This window comes from Sceloporus occidentalis, unplaced genomic scaffold, assembly GCF_023333645.1.
Source record: "Sceloporus occidentalis isolate IW3139 unplaced genomic scaffold, rSceOcc1.0.p SCAF_107, whole genome shotgun sequence".
Taxonomy (NCBI): Eukaryota; Metazoa; Chordata; class Lepidosauria; order Squamata; family Phrynosomatidae; genus Sceloporus; species Sceloporus occidentalis.
This window is the reverse complement of record NW_028317087.1, coordinates 2179385-2196570: the sequence shown is the minus strand read 5'-3', so window position 1 is coordinate 2196570 and position 17186 is coordinate 2179385. Positions and strand designations below refer to the sequence as shown.

At 37.2% G+C, this 17186-nt stretch overlaps 1 protein-coding gene across 1 annotated transcript in view; it reads right to left on the bottom strand.

Moving 5' to 3' along the window:
• Positions 1 to 17186, bottom strand: part of LOC149283258 (gamma-aminobutyric acid receptor subunit alpha-2-like) — a 41257-nt gene that overhangs the window by 8955 nt on the left and 15116 nt on the right. The window contains exons 4-7 of the mRNA XM_089497755.1: positions 16418 to 16638; positions 9756 to 9838; positions 8472 to 8615; positions 7451 to 7603 (exon numbers count right to left, since the gene is read on the bottom strand). Of these exons, the coding sequence (XP_089353881.1) occupies positions 7451 to 7603; positions 8472 to 8615; positions 9756 to 9838; positions 16418 to 16638 (601 nt within the window). The remainder of the gene's footprint in view (positions 1 to 7450; positions 7604 to 8471; positions 8616 to 9755; positions 9839 to 16417; positions 16639 to 17186) is intronic.

The window sequence follows — 17186 nt, the reverse complement described above, 5'->3', positions numbered from 1 at the left end:
CCACAACTTAGCAGTTGTTCTAATTTACGCAATACAGAGCAATAGTGATAAAAGTTCAGAATTTTTAGAGACAGTAGCTTGTTTTCTTATGCAGGGTTATTTAGTACTCTAAATTCATGGCCATAGATCTGGGAATTTTATGCCCCATTCATGCATTCTGCTTTAAAGGAATCAGGACTTGGACAGAAATTCTACTACTAGTCTGATGTTAGTAAGGATCCAATTGCATTATATGTATGTACTTATCTGTGTGTGTGTGTATATATCTATATATACTGTATTTGCTCTATACGGTATACGGGAGGTGTAAGGCATTTCAGGAGGCAGAGTGGCGTATAGAGAGTTAAAAAGGCATTTCTGGAGGCAAAGTGGAATTAAGGGGGAAGGGGGTTAAAAGGCATTTCATAGAGCACTCGGCCTCCAGAAATGCCTTATGCCCCCCATTTAACACTCCCCCCCCAAACTTACCGGTGCTTCTGACTCTCCTGTCATGTAGCCGGGGCAGCGTGTAGATGTCTACGCGATTCGCGTAGACAACTTACGCTGCAGCCGGAAGGAAGGAGGTGCGGCACCGGCACTGGTGCAGGGAACTCTGATCTCTGACAGCCGGTGACGGTCTGCGCGATGGACGCAGACAACCCCCGCTGCTAGCCACACCTCCTTCCGTCTGCAGCGATTCGCGTAGACATCTACACGCTGCCCCGGCTACACACCGGGGACTCAGAAGCACCGGTAAGTGGGGCGGGGGGCGGGGACAGGAGGATCCAGGTCCCCTGCAGCTGCGGGGGATCTGGATCTTAGTCGTCTCATAGTCAGACCTATTTGAGGTCTGATTAGAAGACGACCCCGATTATAAGACGAGGGGTATTTTTCAGAGCATTTGCTCTGAAAAAAACCTCGGCTTATAATCGAGCAAATACGGTATAATCCAAATTGTATGATTGAAATAATTCTCCACTGACAGCTTGAAAGTAGCCCTGATAGATTCATGATGATACAATAAGTAACAATAAGTAATAGAAACTTAACAATCATCTCTAAAAGGGTGGCCCTTCTTGCGAATACTATATATATATATATATATATATATATATATACACACACACACACACACACCGGTATATATACTTCCGTGTCAGACATTACTGCTGCTTGCAGTTCTTAACAATTGGACCCGTGTATTTAAGGCTTACTAAAAATGCTAACTGAAATCTATTGTAATGATTAGAATAATATATTCCACTTCAATAGCATCCATTTAATCATTATCAAGCTGTTATTTATTCGGTTAATATCTTGCAAGTGTAAAAACAAACCTATTACTACCTCTTACCCATATCTGTTAGGGTGCTGACAACAACCTTTTTTGTTATAGGGTTGAATTCAAAAATGCCAGAAAAGCACAAGGCAGTAGGGCTTACAAAACCAAAAATAGGGAAAGACTCAAGCGAACATCGGAAGATATGTGTCCACAAAACCTATAGTCCCCCACACCCTCATTAAAACTGTCTAACCCATTGGTTTGAAGCAGTACTAACGAATGTTTTCAACATATAAAAAACATTTGTTCTACAAACAATATATACTATATTTGCATTCATACAGAAGCACTGGAAATTATTTACCTTAATATAATTTGATTTATAGTCCATAACTTTATTATTACATTAGTTTGCATTTGTAGATGTCTTTTATTCACTTTTTTACTTATTTCTACATTCACTTTCCTCTTGAACAATTAAGCCTTTTCTTTCTGTGCTTTGTATCTGTCAATGCAATCCCCGTTGCCTAGAAATGGGGCATATAGATATGTAATAGAAGAAGCGGCATTCTAATTATTATTTCCCCTGCAACTTGCCATCTAGATTATATTCCACGAAGTATTTTAGATTCCCAGTCCATCTGTGAGTCATGCACCGATATATTTAGCTCTTCAATCTTCTCCATTTCTGTGCTATCTACCTTTAAACATCTAATTGTACTTTTTTTCCCTCAATATGTTTTTCCTAAACATCTAATTGTACTTTTTTCCCTAGATACCACACCATCATTTAGTTTCCCTAATACATTAAACTCAAAAATCATAGGTGAAAGTATTGTCATGAAAACTGAATGATAATGAAATAACTATGTACACATAGACAACCAACCTTAGATTGTTTTAAAACATACACATAGCTAACATATATTATAAGGCTGTTTGTGGGTCCTTTTAAGTTTGTGGGAATATACTGTATTTGAATTCTTCTCAACATGCCACAGTACCACTTTTAGGCATTATACTATACTATTTGGCATGTCACTTTTATTTATCTTTTCCCAGAATAATGGGATACATATGGAACATTGACAAAGAAGACTGGTTCCACTTCCCTGGTTACATTGATGTCGTGAATTACTGCAACTTTCATCCCACTAAGCAATGTAACAGTTTAGCCTTTAATTTACAACACTGCACTGAAAATAACTGTTATTTTATCAATTTTGCCTTTCTGGACAAAACACTCTGTTCTTTTCTTATCTGTGTTTATTGTAAAACTTTCCTGTGTTCTTAATTTCTTTGACTTCAGTAAGGGTATCTGTAATACATTTTAGTGTGATAGATGGATTTCCCCTTTGGATTACCTGTCCTGTAAAGTACAAGTACATGTATTCTAAATGGAGCATCTGAACATTCTCTCTTAATGGACCATTAATCTCTCCAAATGTACAGCATAGAAGAATATGGAAGTAGACATTGATGTCCATATTGGAGTTAATGGGTGCACAAAATATACTGTACCTAATGAAATTAAGCTTGGTCTTATTAATTGTTACCAAAACAAGCTTTCATTCGAATCCTTGTAAAGCAAATCTGATGGAGTTGTGAAATTCTAGAAAATGAATTACACCATCCGATATATGTTATGAGAAGTGCTTGTACAAATTTCAGACTAGGCGGCTAAAGAGGGTGACTGAAATGACAATAGTAACTACTTACTAAAGCAGGAGGTGGCAGGTAAGCAGTTGAAACCACATCCCTTCATGCTATCTTTAACGTGGAGAAAAAGGGACAGATGCCCCGGGTCCAGTCATTATTGGGGTGCCCAAAGCAGCTGCCCATTGAGCCACAAAGAATTCTGGTGCCCGCCACTTGGACCACTGGAAAATGATAACCTGCCCTCTTGGTGGCCTGATCGAGTCCCGTGACATGGTCTCTTTCAAGGTAACTTTCTAAGCATGCCGGAAAGTGATGTCATTTCCTGGCGTGCAGTGCAGTGAAGCAAATAGCTTGCAGGAGGACCTTAGAGGCAGTAAGTAGTGGTTAAGTAGTGGTGGCGGCTTTTTCTGGGGAGCTGGTGGGGGTAGTTAAAGGATATTGTTAAGACAGAAGTAGACTAGAATGTAGAGAAGAAAAGAAAGGAAAATGAAATACAAGAGAGAAAAATGTGAGAGGCATTTGAAAAACACAAAAAGGGAGAGAAGTTATTTTCTACTTCTTCTTTTCTATCCTTTCTTTTGCTGAACTTTTTTCTGCCTACTTCTTGCACCCCTGCATTGAGTGCCACTCAGCCACATATAAAGCGCAAGGGGACCCCAAGCAAATTTGCCCAGGATCCAACCGATATTAAGATGGTTCTGCATCCCTTGCCACATTCTAGCATTTCAAAAGTACTTTGGCGCAAATAGAAGTTGCTTCTGATAATGTGTCGTGAGAAATCACATGGAAAATCCATTATCTAAAGTATGATCTTTCTGCAATAGCACATGTTACTTAACATTATATTTAATTCTATAAAGAATGATTCCAATAATAAACTTATCCTCGAAATCCTATAGCACCTACGCAAACATTTTCAGCATTTTGGTGTTTTGGGTTGTTTTTTTTGTGGGTTTTTTTTTTTAAATTACTGTACTTTACATATTAGGAGTTCCGTTTGCTAACTAGTAAGCAGACTTATATGTATTTTAATCAACACAGCCATAAAATGGGGTGTATTTCTAATAGTCAAGGATTAGTTGCATCATTTATAAAACATGAATAAAAAAATTCCTGAAAAGTCATTATTGAGTTTTTCAGATTTAAATTAGCATTATAGCATTCCTTATTAAAATGTTCCACATGTATTTATTCCACAGATATATGCCACACAAGCATGTGCATTAATCTTGCTATCTAATAAGGTCCAAAATATTTAATTTCAATCTGAATGTACCAAGCATTTGTATAAACCTTTAGTGCCCGTTTTATTGTATTTCTTATTTTTGGTGAAAGGAAGTATCAATTTCTACAGGTCACCTGTACAGCATCTACCATTCTCTCAGTACAGTAAACTTCACAAATTGTTTTGACTTGCGCAAAACTTTTGAAGTATAGTCTAATGGTTGCTTATGGCATTCTGTTATCTACATTCTACATTCTGTTATAAATCTGAAGCAAGAAGGTATTTTTTAAGTTACAAGAAAGCCTAGAATGTATTCGTACCGTCTAAAAGTCGCTCTAATGTTGTCACTCTAATGTCAGACAAACATGGATTTGATTTTTGTTAACAGTTTTATTTTGTTGATGTATATTTGAAAATAAGTTGTTTTCATGCATGTTTTGCTCCTATCAGTGATCATGATAGATTTCCCACTATTACTGGATCATGTCAAATAAGCATTATCACATCATATGCATTACTTTCAACTATAAATCTCCAACATTAACATGTAAATTATGTTGCCTTTTGGCTATTTGTATTTACGTAGACCATTAGTTTCATGTTGTTGAATGCAGAAAACATGATTTATAAAATTGAGACAGATATATTGCTATTTGACATCTTTTAAATATATTTTCTGACATGTACATATGTGTTTGTTATTACAGAATAAACCAATCAGAGCAATAGAAAATTCAATATCAGATGTGGTTATTGGATTATAGAAACAAAACAATTTGAATATGGATTTTTCTGAAAGCTGTTACTTCTATTATGCATCTTCTATCTACGATTTATTGAAGTTATGTACGTTCTCCTGTTTTTATATGAAATAGAATTGGACAAAAATATGAAAAACATTCACACTCAATAAAACTATTCCAGGCCAATGAACATATGAATGATTCAGAGGAGAACTGGTTGAAAGTGTTGTGGTCAGCTATTTGGCATCAACTCAATTTGCCGTGTTTGGAGGAGGAGGAATGCTGCCTATGACCCCAAGAACACCATCCCTACCATCAAACATGGAGGTGGAAACATTATGCTTTGAGGGGGTTCTGCTAAGGGGACAGGACAACTTTACAGCATCAAAGGGACGATGGATGGGGCCATGTACAGTCAAATCTTGGGTGAGAACCTCCTTCCCCCAGCCAGGGCATTAAAATGGGTCATGGATGGGTATTCCAGCATGACAATGACCCCAAACACACAGCCAAGGCAACAAATGAGTGGCTCAAGAAGAAGCACATTAAGGTCCTGGAGTGCTCTAGCCAGTGTCCAGACCTTAATCCCGTAGAAAATCCGTGGAAGGAGCTGAAGGTTAGAGTTGCCAAACATCAGCCTCTAAAACTTAATGACTAGGAGAGGATCTGCAAAGAGGAGTGGGAAAAAATCCCTCCTGAGATGTGTGCAAACCTGGTGGCCATCTACAAGAAATGTCTGACTTCTGTGATTGCCAACAAGGGTTTTGCCACCAAGTACTAAGTCATGTTTTGCAAAGGGGTCAAATACTTATTTCACTGAGTTAAATGCAAATCAATGTTTAATTTGAAATGCGTTATTCTGGATTTTTGTTGTTGTTATTCTGTATCTCACTGTTCAAATAAACCTGCCATTAAAATTATAGACTGATCATGTCTTTGTCAGTGGGCTAACGTACAAAATCAGCAGGGGATCAAATAATTTTTTCCTTCATTGTATTTATGTGTGTGTGTGTGGAAACATGCATGTGTAATTGTGTGTGTGTGTTTGTGTGCGAGCATGCATGCGTAATTGTGAGTGTCTGTGAGCATGCATGCATAATTGTGTATGTGATAAAGGATCTCTAACTGTGTGAGAGAGCATGGATGTGTGATTCTGTGTGTGAATGTATGTATAAGTGGGGTCTGATTGAGTGTGTGTTAGAATGAATGTGTATATGTATGTTAGTCAGTATGTGTGTGTGTAATTTGTATATTTGAGTGTGTTCATATGTGTGCCAGAATGTATGTTGGAAGGGGGGGGCGAGGGGCACAGACAAGTTGTTTGGGGGAAATTATGGCACATATCAGCTGTTGGGGGGCAGGGGTCCTGTGGTTTCTAGTTATGCCTCTGTATACAATGATGTGTTTAGGATATTATCCTTTTCCTTCCAGGCTTCAACATTCATACTTAGACCATAAAATCCTGGTTCAAGAGGTCACAGCCCAATCTAGGAGCATATTGCTAATGTACGTTTCTCTTCACGATATACTCAAAAAGCCATTATATATCTTCAGCAAATTAAATTTTGCTAGTATTTCTCCTCTGAAACCATGTGTCATATAATGTGTACATTTCTATAGTAACCAGATTTTCCTCCTTCAAAGGGCAAGCTATAAATATTAAAGCAATAGGTTTTTTCAATATTATTTCACACTTCCAGAATCTGGTGAGCAGTAACAGAATGCAAATGATGGAAGAAAGAAAAAAAAGAATAACGAGCTTCAGCAGTGTAGCAATACTCAATTATATTATACATATAGTTTCTACCCACCCTATTTGGTAATGTTTAAATAGAGTGCAACCATATTGAGATGATGATTAGTCATAAAAGCAGAAGGAGAAAATATGTTAACATGAAAGCAAACCACATATGTCAACACAAAAATGTGTGTAAAGGTACATTTTGCAAATGTATTATAGTATATCCGATTAAATACAGTTATGTATAAATCTATATTTATATAGAGGAAAATTAATTATCAAATGTCAATGGATGGATGAACATAGATATTGTAGTTGAAGTCCCAGAAGACGGTATCTTTGTTTGCCATAACTTTTAGGTATGTCTTGTTAGATTGCCGGGGGTGATACTTTAGGGGTCTCTTCTTGAGAAAGGGAGCTGTGGGATTTTGAAATTTTGTCCTATATATATTTATTGACCATAAAATTAAAAATATTGTAGAGTTTTCATTCACTTAGTGATGGTAAACATTTAAGAAAACAAATTCTAACATTTCTATATGCAAGTCTGGATACCTGTTTCTACAGAGAAGACCAGGGACAAGGTAGTTTTTTCTTTCAGACAATTCTGCAAACTTTACTCTTAATGTGTGAAGTTTAATTGTTTCTAGGGTTAAAAGGTAACCATTTTAATGCATGCTAGCAGTATTATTATAGCATACCCCCCATATCCTTTTCAAATTCCAATGATAAAATAATAAAAAATAGATGCTACTATCAAACATATTTCATTTCAAATTACCATAAATCATGACCTAGGAAATGTAGCTAATTCTACTCACCAAAAACTGTCCTTGCTGGTACAGATTCCCTGTTTAGCCAGAAAGATACCTGAGACAAGATAACTGTCATAATGCAGGGGAGGTATGTCTGAATCACAAAATAACCAATTTTTCTCTTCAAATGAAAATGTGTAGTCATTACAGTGTATTCCCCTAAGAAAAAAAATAAATATACAGTGTCCAGCAACAGCAAATAATACAACTTCTGTTATCACTACTAAATACTTGAATAATACATAACTATTCTGGGATCTGTATAACATATTATAACAATGCTTTTATATCTTATTTCATTACATTTTATTTATAGCATGCCAATAGATTCCTTAGCGCTATTACAATCGCGGAGAGTGATTTTAATAACATTAACAATAGACAAAATAACATTGACACACATACTAATACAGAAAGACAAAAACCTTTCTCTTGTAAGCTTATATTTCTTTCTTTCTAGCTGCCTGTCTGTCTGTCTGAAAATCAACATTTGTTTGCAAGCAGGGGAGGGCTGACACAGTGGAGTGTTCTCTGGTCCCTTGCTCCTCCCAGTAACATAGTTACTAGCACACACACTTAAACACTCACTACAACACATGCATACACTCACACTAACAAATACCTAACACTCATTCTAACATACTCACTCCATTACTCTATCAATCACATCTCACACACCATACCTCATCACTGCTCACTTCTCACACCCTTACTATTCGAAGATCCGCTTTCCTTATAACTGTAATTACTGTGGGGTCGCATAATACCACATTGCATGACCCACTGTGCTCCACTCTCCGCGCACCAAGTCCAGCTCTGTTTGAAAAACTTTAGACCCAAACAGAGAGAAATAACCACCCCCCCCAGCAGCCTGGGTCATCGTGCCCCTGTTTGCATACATCTTCAACAACTTGTATACACGGGTCATGCAAGACACATGTGGAGGTAGGTAGGACATCGGCTTCCTCCAATGAAATGAAACCAAGAAAACGCCCCATTCTTTTGCAGTTAGGTATATTTCACAAACCTGTGCTTGACTTAATAGTTTCTTTTCCAACTAAATGACCCAAAAGAACATACTGATTCAATCTTGACCCATCTGGTGCCACCACAACTGACTCTGTGGCATTACGCGTCCAAACATATGTTACTTCTGAGGTGGTATAGGCATCTGTAGAAGAAAATGTGTATGATTAATATATTAATATTTATAAGATATTAGCTACATTTATATCTATCTTGGAACACATGCAAACATACAGATATCTCTACATTTATTTATATGAAATAGTGATAACAGTACAGCATAACAGCAAACACAAATATATATGAATAAATAGATGTGTAGACATCTTTTCTCTGTTGTGCTTCAGTGCCTATATACAAGCATGGTGGGTGTTTGCTAGAATGTATTACTTTCACAAGTGTTAAATATATTAACCTGCCCATACACACATACAGTGTGTCACAGAAATATTATTATTCTGTATCACTTCACGTATACTTTCACTGTGGATTATGAAGAAAACTATAAATAATAACACATTAATAAAAATCGCATGGGTATTCCCTTTTTAATATGGCCACTCATTGTTAGTTCTAGAACCGATATATTTCAACCAACTCTTGAACATGGCATCAACATTAATATGATGTACAATATGTACAAAATTTTTTATTTTTTTTACTTTTGTTATTTTGACACTTCACAAACATGATAAGAAAAAGGAAAATGATGAAAATAAATATTGCTCAGAAAGCTACCAAACAATAATGTGCTTGTAAGGAATGAATCACCTAAGTAAAATAGAGGAAGAACTGCTGCATCCTGAGATCTAGCACAGTGGTTGATGTAATGTGGCTTGATCTGAGAAGGAGATAAGGGCCAGCTAAGTGAGTAGCTGGGAAATTAAATGCTATATATAAATGAAAATCAGCAACCATTTATTTGAATTTTGAATTGCTCCTTAACCCCTTAATGACAAAGTCCATACATGTACGTGCTCAAAATACATTGTCTGGGCCTGCATGGAAGGGTTGAAAACCAACAGGAGAATTTATGAAGCGAAGAAATAACAGGAAGAGATGGTAACTGGTTACAAACAGCTAAATCAATCCAATTTTTTAGTTTACGTTTATTCACTTTGGCCCAAACAATAGCCTGAAAGTACAAACTTGCTCTATCGCGTATTTTGTTGAAAACTATCCCTGATACTTCATAATAAGTTCAATTAATGTAATTACGAGTTAAACAGACAAATACATGCAATGCAGTTAATGACCTTTTTTACAATAAGTTGCAAATACTTACAGCTGCCAAATTTTAATGGGCAAGCGTGAGCATCCATGGGAAAATCCTCCAAATGCATTGGACATTCAGCTTGGACTGTAAGCCTGAAGAGCAAAGATCGGTATTTTATTGTTCTAAGGAACAATACAAAAGGAAATCTGTTTCACAAAAGCAACAGCGCTTATGGTGGATGAGATAAAAATGTTCTGCGCTGGTAATGACATCATTAACATTTAAATCACCTCCTCTGTTTTTTATTTTATGTAGGCCTTTGGAAGTTTATTTATTCATCAAATTCTTAGAAATAAAAACAAGATTTACATATCTTGCATATATTAATCAACTGAATCAGGCTATACATAGATGTCACATTAGAGCAATACAATTTCTAGACACTAAGCTTATTGTGAAGGAATGGAAACTAAGGCTTTTTCAACTCAATACATCTATTAAATGCATGCATACATTTGTTTTTTTGTGTTCATTCATAGCAAAATAGTTGTTCAACTTCTGAAAGCAAATAAGGAGAGGATATGTGTGATGCTACAGTATCATAGGCATATCTTGGAACTCTCAGGGTTTGACCCAGAGTCTTATGGTTTTTGCTCCAATCTCAATCCCAATCTCTTCCTATTCTACTAGGATCAAATATAAAACTCCCAAACTGATGTTTTTTGCTACCGGTATGTTATGGTTGATATCCATGCTTGAATGCAAGCGACTCAATTGTATCTTTAAATAATGACAAAGTTTCTATGAGAAGCGGCATTAGAGGCATTTGGGTAACACATTTGGCATGTTGCTACACAGAATCTTCATGATGGACTATAAAATGACTAATATTTCATGAGTCACGAGGGGAAGTTCAATCAGAAAGTTCCCAGGTACTATCATATGTACCAACATTCTTAAATTTTTCATTACAGTTCCAATAACCACCTTGGCTGCTGGCTATGCATCCCATACCAGTGTCCCAAAAATCAAGACTGACGTCAGTTTTGGAATGGCAATGCCTGAATTCACAATTATTATTATCTTCCATTACAATATCCATCAGTATGATCTTTAGTCATTTACAGCCTGGGGCTCAAATATTAGGACAGGAAATTTTGAAGGGCCAGCTTGGGATGTAGCACTTCCACAATGCTTTGGTTAACCATACTGTAAATATACAATAATAGCCAAAGGAGGCTGTCATATATAGCATTTTCACCAGCTGGTTCAGATTGGCGGATGTTTAATAGATTTTTAAGTAATGGATATAATGTGCTCCTCATGACAATTACATGAGTCATTCCCTCTAAAGAACCCCCCATTCAAACATCTGAAATAAAGACACAATACGTGACAGGTTGGAATAAAATGGCCTCAACGTTTTTTTTTTAACAAACGTAAAACAAAAGGTAATAAAGCATCAACCGGGGTTCCCCTCCCCAGGATCCATCCCTTCTTAAACTAGGACAGCATAAAACCACCTGGGCCTGAGTAAATGCCTGAGACACCACCAGCCAATCCTAGGCACTCCAAGCTAACTCTCAGGCACCAAGCCACAACCATATTAGCTAGGTGGCGTTATCATCCACCATAACAGAACTGGTGTACTACACACTTTAACACCCCTAGGGATTACTCTGGACCCACCAAACGCAGCTACACCTACTAAAATACATGCTCCAGGGCGGGCGGGCAGGCAAATCACTGGCTGCGTAAGCACAAAAATGGACCCAAAACTAATTGCCCCAAACTTACAGTTGTGATCAAAAGTTTGCATACCCTTGGAGAATTGGTAATTTAGGTACCAAAATTACAGAAAACATGAGTGAGCAGGCAAAACACACTTTTTTTTGTATTTCTTATGGGATTCATATTCAACTGTTGGTTATAACAGAATGGTACAATCATAAAACAAAACATGGCAACAAATAAATAAATGAAATGACCACTGTTCAAAAGTCTGCATTAATACTAGACTTGGCCCTCAGCTTCATGTTCGTCTTCGGGAAAAAAACTCTTTGTATTCCATTCGTCTGTTCTGATGTTCGTTTTGAGCGAATAATCATATATGGTCTTCGTTCATTTTTCTCGTTATTTTCTGATGGTTTTCTAGCAGTCTTAGGCAACTGCTCTGAACAACTTGACCTGGGAAAAATTTGGATTTTAGTCCCAATAGAGTCGCTCTTTTAAAATTTTAATCCTGACAACAAAGCCATTGTTCTCCCCAGGCCAAGTTGCTCTGAGGTGTACCTTGCCTGTTAAGGGGCGGTGTACCTTGCAGGTGGTATAGCTGCCCACTCATAATGGCAAAATGCCTCCATGTAATACAACATCTTTGGTCATCTTGCATCAACTTCATGTTGGAGATCTCCCCATAGTGGCTCAAAGTATTTTAAGGTCAGGAGACCGTGATGGCCACTCTAGAACTTTGACTTTTTTTCTGCTGTAACCAGTGGATGCTCAACATGGGTTTGTGTTTAGGGTCATTGTCGTGCTGGAAAGAACAAGTGCCTCCCATGCGCAGCATTCGTGCGGAAGAATGCAAATTGTCTGCCAGTATTTTCTGATAACATGCTGCATTTATCTTGCCACCAACTTTCACAAGATTCCCTTTGCCTTTAGAGCTCACACTCCACCAATGGCCATGGTATTCTTTTCGCTATAGGCCTTGCTGTCCCCTATCCAAATAAAGCGCTTATGGTTGTGACCATAAAGCTCTCCTTTGGACTTGTCACTCCGAATTACAGTATGCCAGAAGCTGTGAGGCATGACAAGTGGTTTACGGGCATATTGTAACAAGGCTTTTCTGTGGCATTGGGCAGTAAAGGCTTCTTTCTGGTAACTGGACCATGCAGCTAATTTTTGTTCAAGTATTGTCGTATTGTGCTTCTTTAAACAACCACACTATATTTTTCCAGAGCAGCCTGTATTTCTCCTGAGGCAGATCTAACCATGGAAGGCCCACAAGCAGGATAGGGGATACCAATATTCCTTCTAGTTTGACCCACCTGCACCAATGCAGGAGATGAGCATATTTTGCCACTTAATGATAAACCCAGAGATGTGGCACAGTCAAACCTCCTAAATGTTTGGGCCAATAAGGTGTATTCTATGAGCCTATGGCTCTTGCACTGCCAGGTAAATTCTGAGATATCTCGCAGTAAGGAAGCTACACTATATGGACAAAAATATTGGGACAACTGACCATTACACCAACAGGGACTTTTATGACATAGCATTCTAAATTCATAGACATTGATTTGTAGTTGATCACCCCTTTGCATCCATAACAGCTTCCACTCTTCTGGGAAGGCTTTCCACAAGATTTTGGAATGCTTTTGTGGGAATTGTTGCTCATTCATCCTGTGGTGCATTTGTGAGGTCAGGCACTCATGTTGAATGAGAAGGCCTGGCTCACGATCTCTGTTACAGTTCATCCCAAAAGTGTTCGGTAAGGTTGAGGTCAGGGCCAGTCAGGTTCTTCCACACCAAACTCATCCAACCATGTTTTTGCTGTTCTGCTGGAATAGAAAAGGGCTTTCCTTAAACTGTTGGAAGCATTGTCCAAAACGTCTTTGCTGAAGCCCTGAAAAACCGCCCCATATTATTATCCCTCCTCTACTAAAACTTTACAGTTGGCACAATGCAGCCAGGCAGGAAACGTTCTCCTGGCATTCACCAAACACATACTTGCTTACCAGACTGCCAAACACAGAAGTGTGATTGATCACACCACATAACACGTTTCCCCTCCTCTAGAGTCCAGGGGTGGCATGCTTTACACCATTCGATCTGACGCTTGGCATTGCACTTGGTGATGGGGCTTTAATGCAGCTGCTCGACCATGGAAACACGTTTCATGAAGTTCCGGCAGCACAGGTTTTGTGCTGATATTAATGGCAGTGGAAGTCTGTATTGCTTCAGCTATGGAATTAGCAGAGCTTTGGTGACTTTTACGCGCTGATGCGCTTCAGCACTTGGTAACCCGGTCTGTGACTTTATGAAGTCTTCCGCTTCATGGCTGAGTTGCTGCTGTTCCTAAACACCAAAATACCACTTACATTTGACCGTGAAATATCTAGCAGGGGTGAAATTTCACAAATAGACTTATTGCAAAGATCTTATCACATCTTATCACAGTAACATACTTGAATTCACTGAGCTCTTCAGAATTTTTTTTTTACAAATGTTTGTAAATGCAAACTACACGGCTAGGCACCATACACCTGTTGCAATGGGTCTCATTGAAATTGATCTAGCGACAGGTATAGGGAGGGAACGGATCAAGTAATGTATCTTGGGCAATTAATTCATCTTTACCCAGTATACCATCCCCAGTTAGGACATATAATACGGTCACCACATCTGCAGGTCTAGTTTTAATTGTCTGAGTAGAGGGAGATTTGCCGAGTACAACCAGCAACAGGATATTAACTCCCAAGTTTCAAATTTGTGTGCTTTGCCCATTTTGACTGAGCTCCTCCATGTTTTAGGCACGTTCCTGTCATCCCCTCTACATTTTATAATTATACCCTACCTACATTCCTTATAATAGCTTCAAAGTCAATTTAAAAAGGTTAGTTTATGTCATGAATGGCTTAAATTTAAATGTAAAAATGCCCATGTATAAGCTGAATGCTGACAACATTTAGAGATAAAAGTTAACCATGAAAATATTAAGTTATACAAATTGGTATGCCCATATTTCAGGTAGGTATGAACAAACAGCTAAAGTAAAGGCAGGAAATCATAGTTATGGAATTATAAACCTTGCCTTTTTTCTATGATTTTCACTTCAAAGATTTCCAAAACCATCAAAGCATTATTAATCTTCCAATTGATGCTAATCCAAGCTAATCATTTTGGCAGGAGTAATAATGTTCTGAATGACAAAATGCTATAAGGCATACCTTTGCTTTTTGAAGGCCTTTCAAGCATTGGCTGGATCTTCATCATTTTGTTCTTTGTACTCTTTAGAAGACTAAAATTATAAACTATTTCCAGAATTAGATCTTTCCGTATCATTCTTACTGCAGGTAGTGATGCGTGGCCAAGAGCTCAAGAAAAATGCATAATTTCCTTGAGTTTTGAGGACACAGTGTGTATCTACCTTAGAACATAAATGTTTTAAAACAATCTTGTAAAATGCTAAACCCAGTTTGAGGAAATTGATATACTTGGGCCTGCTGCTTCAAATACAGTATTAGATACCTGAACCGGGTTATTTCTACGCAAATGTAAGAAATATTACTGATACAAATATTTAGTCATACAAATACGTCATTCGTCTAAATACAAATACATATAACTTTATATTAACTCTAACACCAATGATATGAAAAGCCAGACCTACTTAGTGAAGGCAAAAACATAGTTTACATAAAAATATTTCCACCTAAATAGTAAAATACATACATACATACATGTGTGTGTGTGTGTGGATAGATGATAGACAGTGGGAGGTGTCATAGTGTCCAATCATTCTGCTCCAACTACATGATCGCTGGACTTTAGCCTTAAGTCCTGCTGAGCATGACAAACAATTTTCATGCCGACATGGCTTTTATATGTTTGTGCATATATATACAGTACAAGCATCTTGTCATGTCTCATGACTCATGGTTTATTTTTATTTATATGCCGTTTGCTACTGGCTTTCATGTTATTTGTCTCTGCTGGGCTCCCTTAGTCAGGTTGTATTCAGCTAGCCCCTCCGCTTTTCAGTTCATTCTGGTGCTGTTACTTATACTGTCTGGTAGCAGCCATTTTCTGTGGTTTGTTAGCAAGAACTACTGTCTTTTCACCTGCACATCTGTACATATTTACAGGGATTGTCAGCCTGAAGATTGAAACTTTACTGAGATCCTCTTCTACATGTCAGTTTTGCTGAGTTTACACTGTCTGCTGAACTTTCATTGTGTGAGTACTGGTCAATACAGACTTAGCAGTTGGTCTCAGGAACCCATATCTCACAGCTTTGTGAGAATACATCTTCAAATGTTTGTTTATAATTACACTGAAACATGTGCTTCAAAATGAAGAGAGAATGAAAGGTAATTCTCTTTAGGATGCAACCTTTGCTGAACAGAGTTTGAACAGTACAATCCATCCACTATTAGCAACAAATTGTCTGTGGGACACCAAAGCATATTGCTGACTTTAATTCCTGAAAATTGTAATCAATACACTGCATTGTTTTGCAAAACCGGTTAAATATAAGAAATTTGACCATTGGTACTATTTTACAATGCATACCATCTTTAGGAAAACCACTGAATTGCAAATGATGTGGTTGAAATTAAAAAAACTTGCGTTTTTGAGAGAGACTGGCTCGAGAAACCAAATAAATGCTAATTTTTGTCGGTCCAGGTGTAAAAAAAATAAAAAATACTATTTTCACCACCACTTTTTTAGGTTTATTAAATTAAGTGGCTACGTGTTCTGACAAAGTCTACCACACGTTTACCTTCACTTTTCCGGACTTATTGTGCATTTTTTATAAATACAAAATGCGTTATTTTGCATTAATACATGAAAATTATCCCTCTTGAAAATGATGGAAACTATTACAATTTATATATTATGTTAGCAATTTTGTGTAATTATAGTTAATAGTATTATTATTTATAGATTATATAGTATCCCTTTGGACAAAAGAAAACTACACACACACAGAAATACAAACATACCTCATTGTATACAAAAGGGTTCCATCATCTTGAATTCTTAAAAGCTTATTTGGCATTGTCATATTGTGAGCAATAGATTTCTTTCCATTATGAAAGAATGTGTCTGGAGTCCAAATTTTATTTGCCATCAGATTGTTTAATCGAAGAATGTGCATTGGTCCTTTGAATCGTAGTCTCTCATCTTGCCAGTTTTGACGAAAAAACACATCTATTGTGTATTCCTACAATGTAAAGAAAGCATTAAAAGTTTGTTATCACTGCTTAACAATAATGAACACAAAAAATCAATACTGCAGTATTTGTCCCAGAAAAGACACTGTGATTTCTTCTTCCGATGCAAAGTCAGCCCCCTCCATTCTAGCTTTTAGTTGAGATAGTTCCTGTTTTGGTACGTGTTGTTTTTCTGTGTTTTAGAAGAAACTGAATACATTTTACATATTTTTAACTATACTCATAATCCAGTCTGTTTTTCACTTTCCGTGAGTGCGGAAGGTATCTTGTTTTTGTTTTGTATTGGACTTTGGTCTCACAGTTTAAGAAGCCGTTTCTATGCACCTATATACTGAGATGAGTTACATATACATTAGATGCTGCAGTGGTCTCTATTTTGTGTTTTAACGTTTGTACCATTATAACATAAGATGCATACATTTCCTTGAACTAGACATTTTGACATTTTTAAGGTTCAAATTGGCCCAGCATCCGAGATCCACAAAACAAAAAATTGCCTCAGCACTCAAAGTATAAAATGCCTAAAATTATGTTAGCT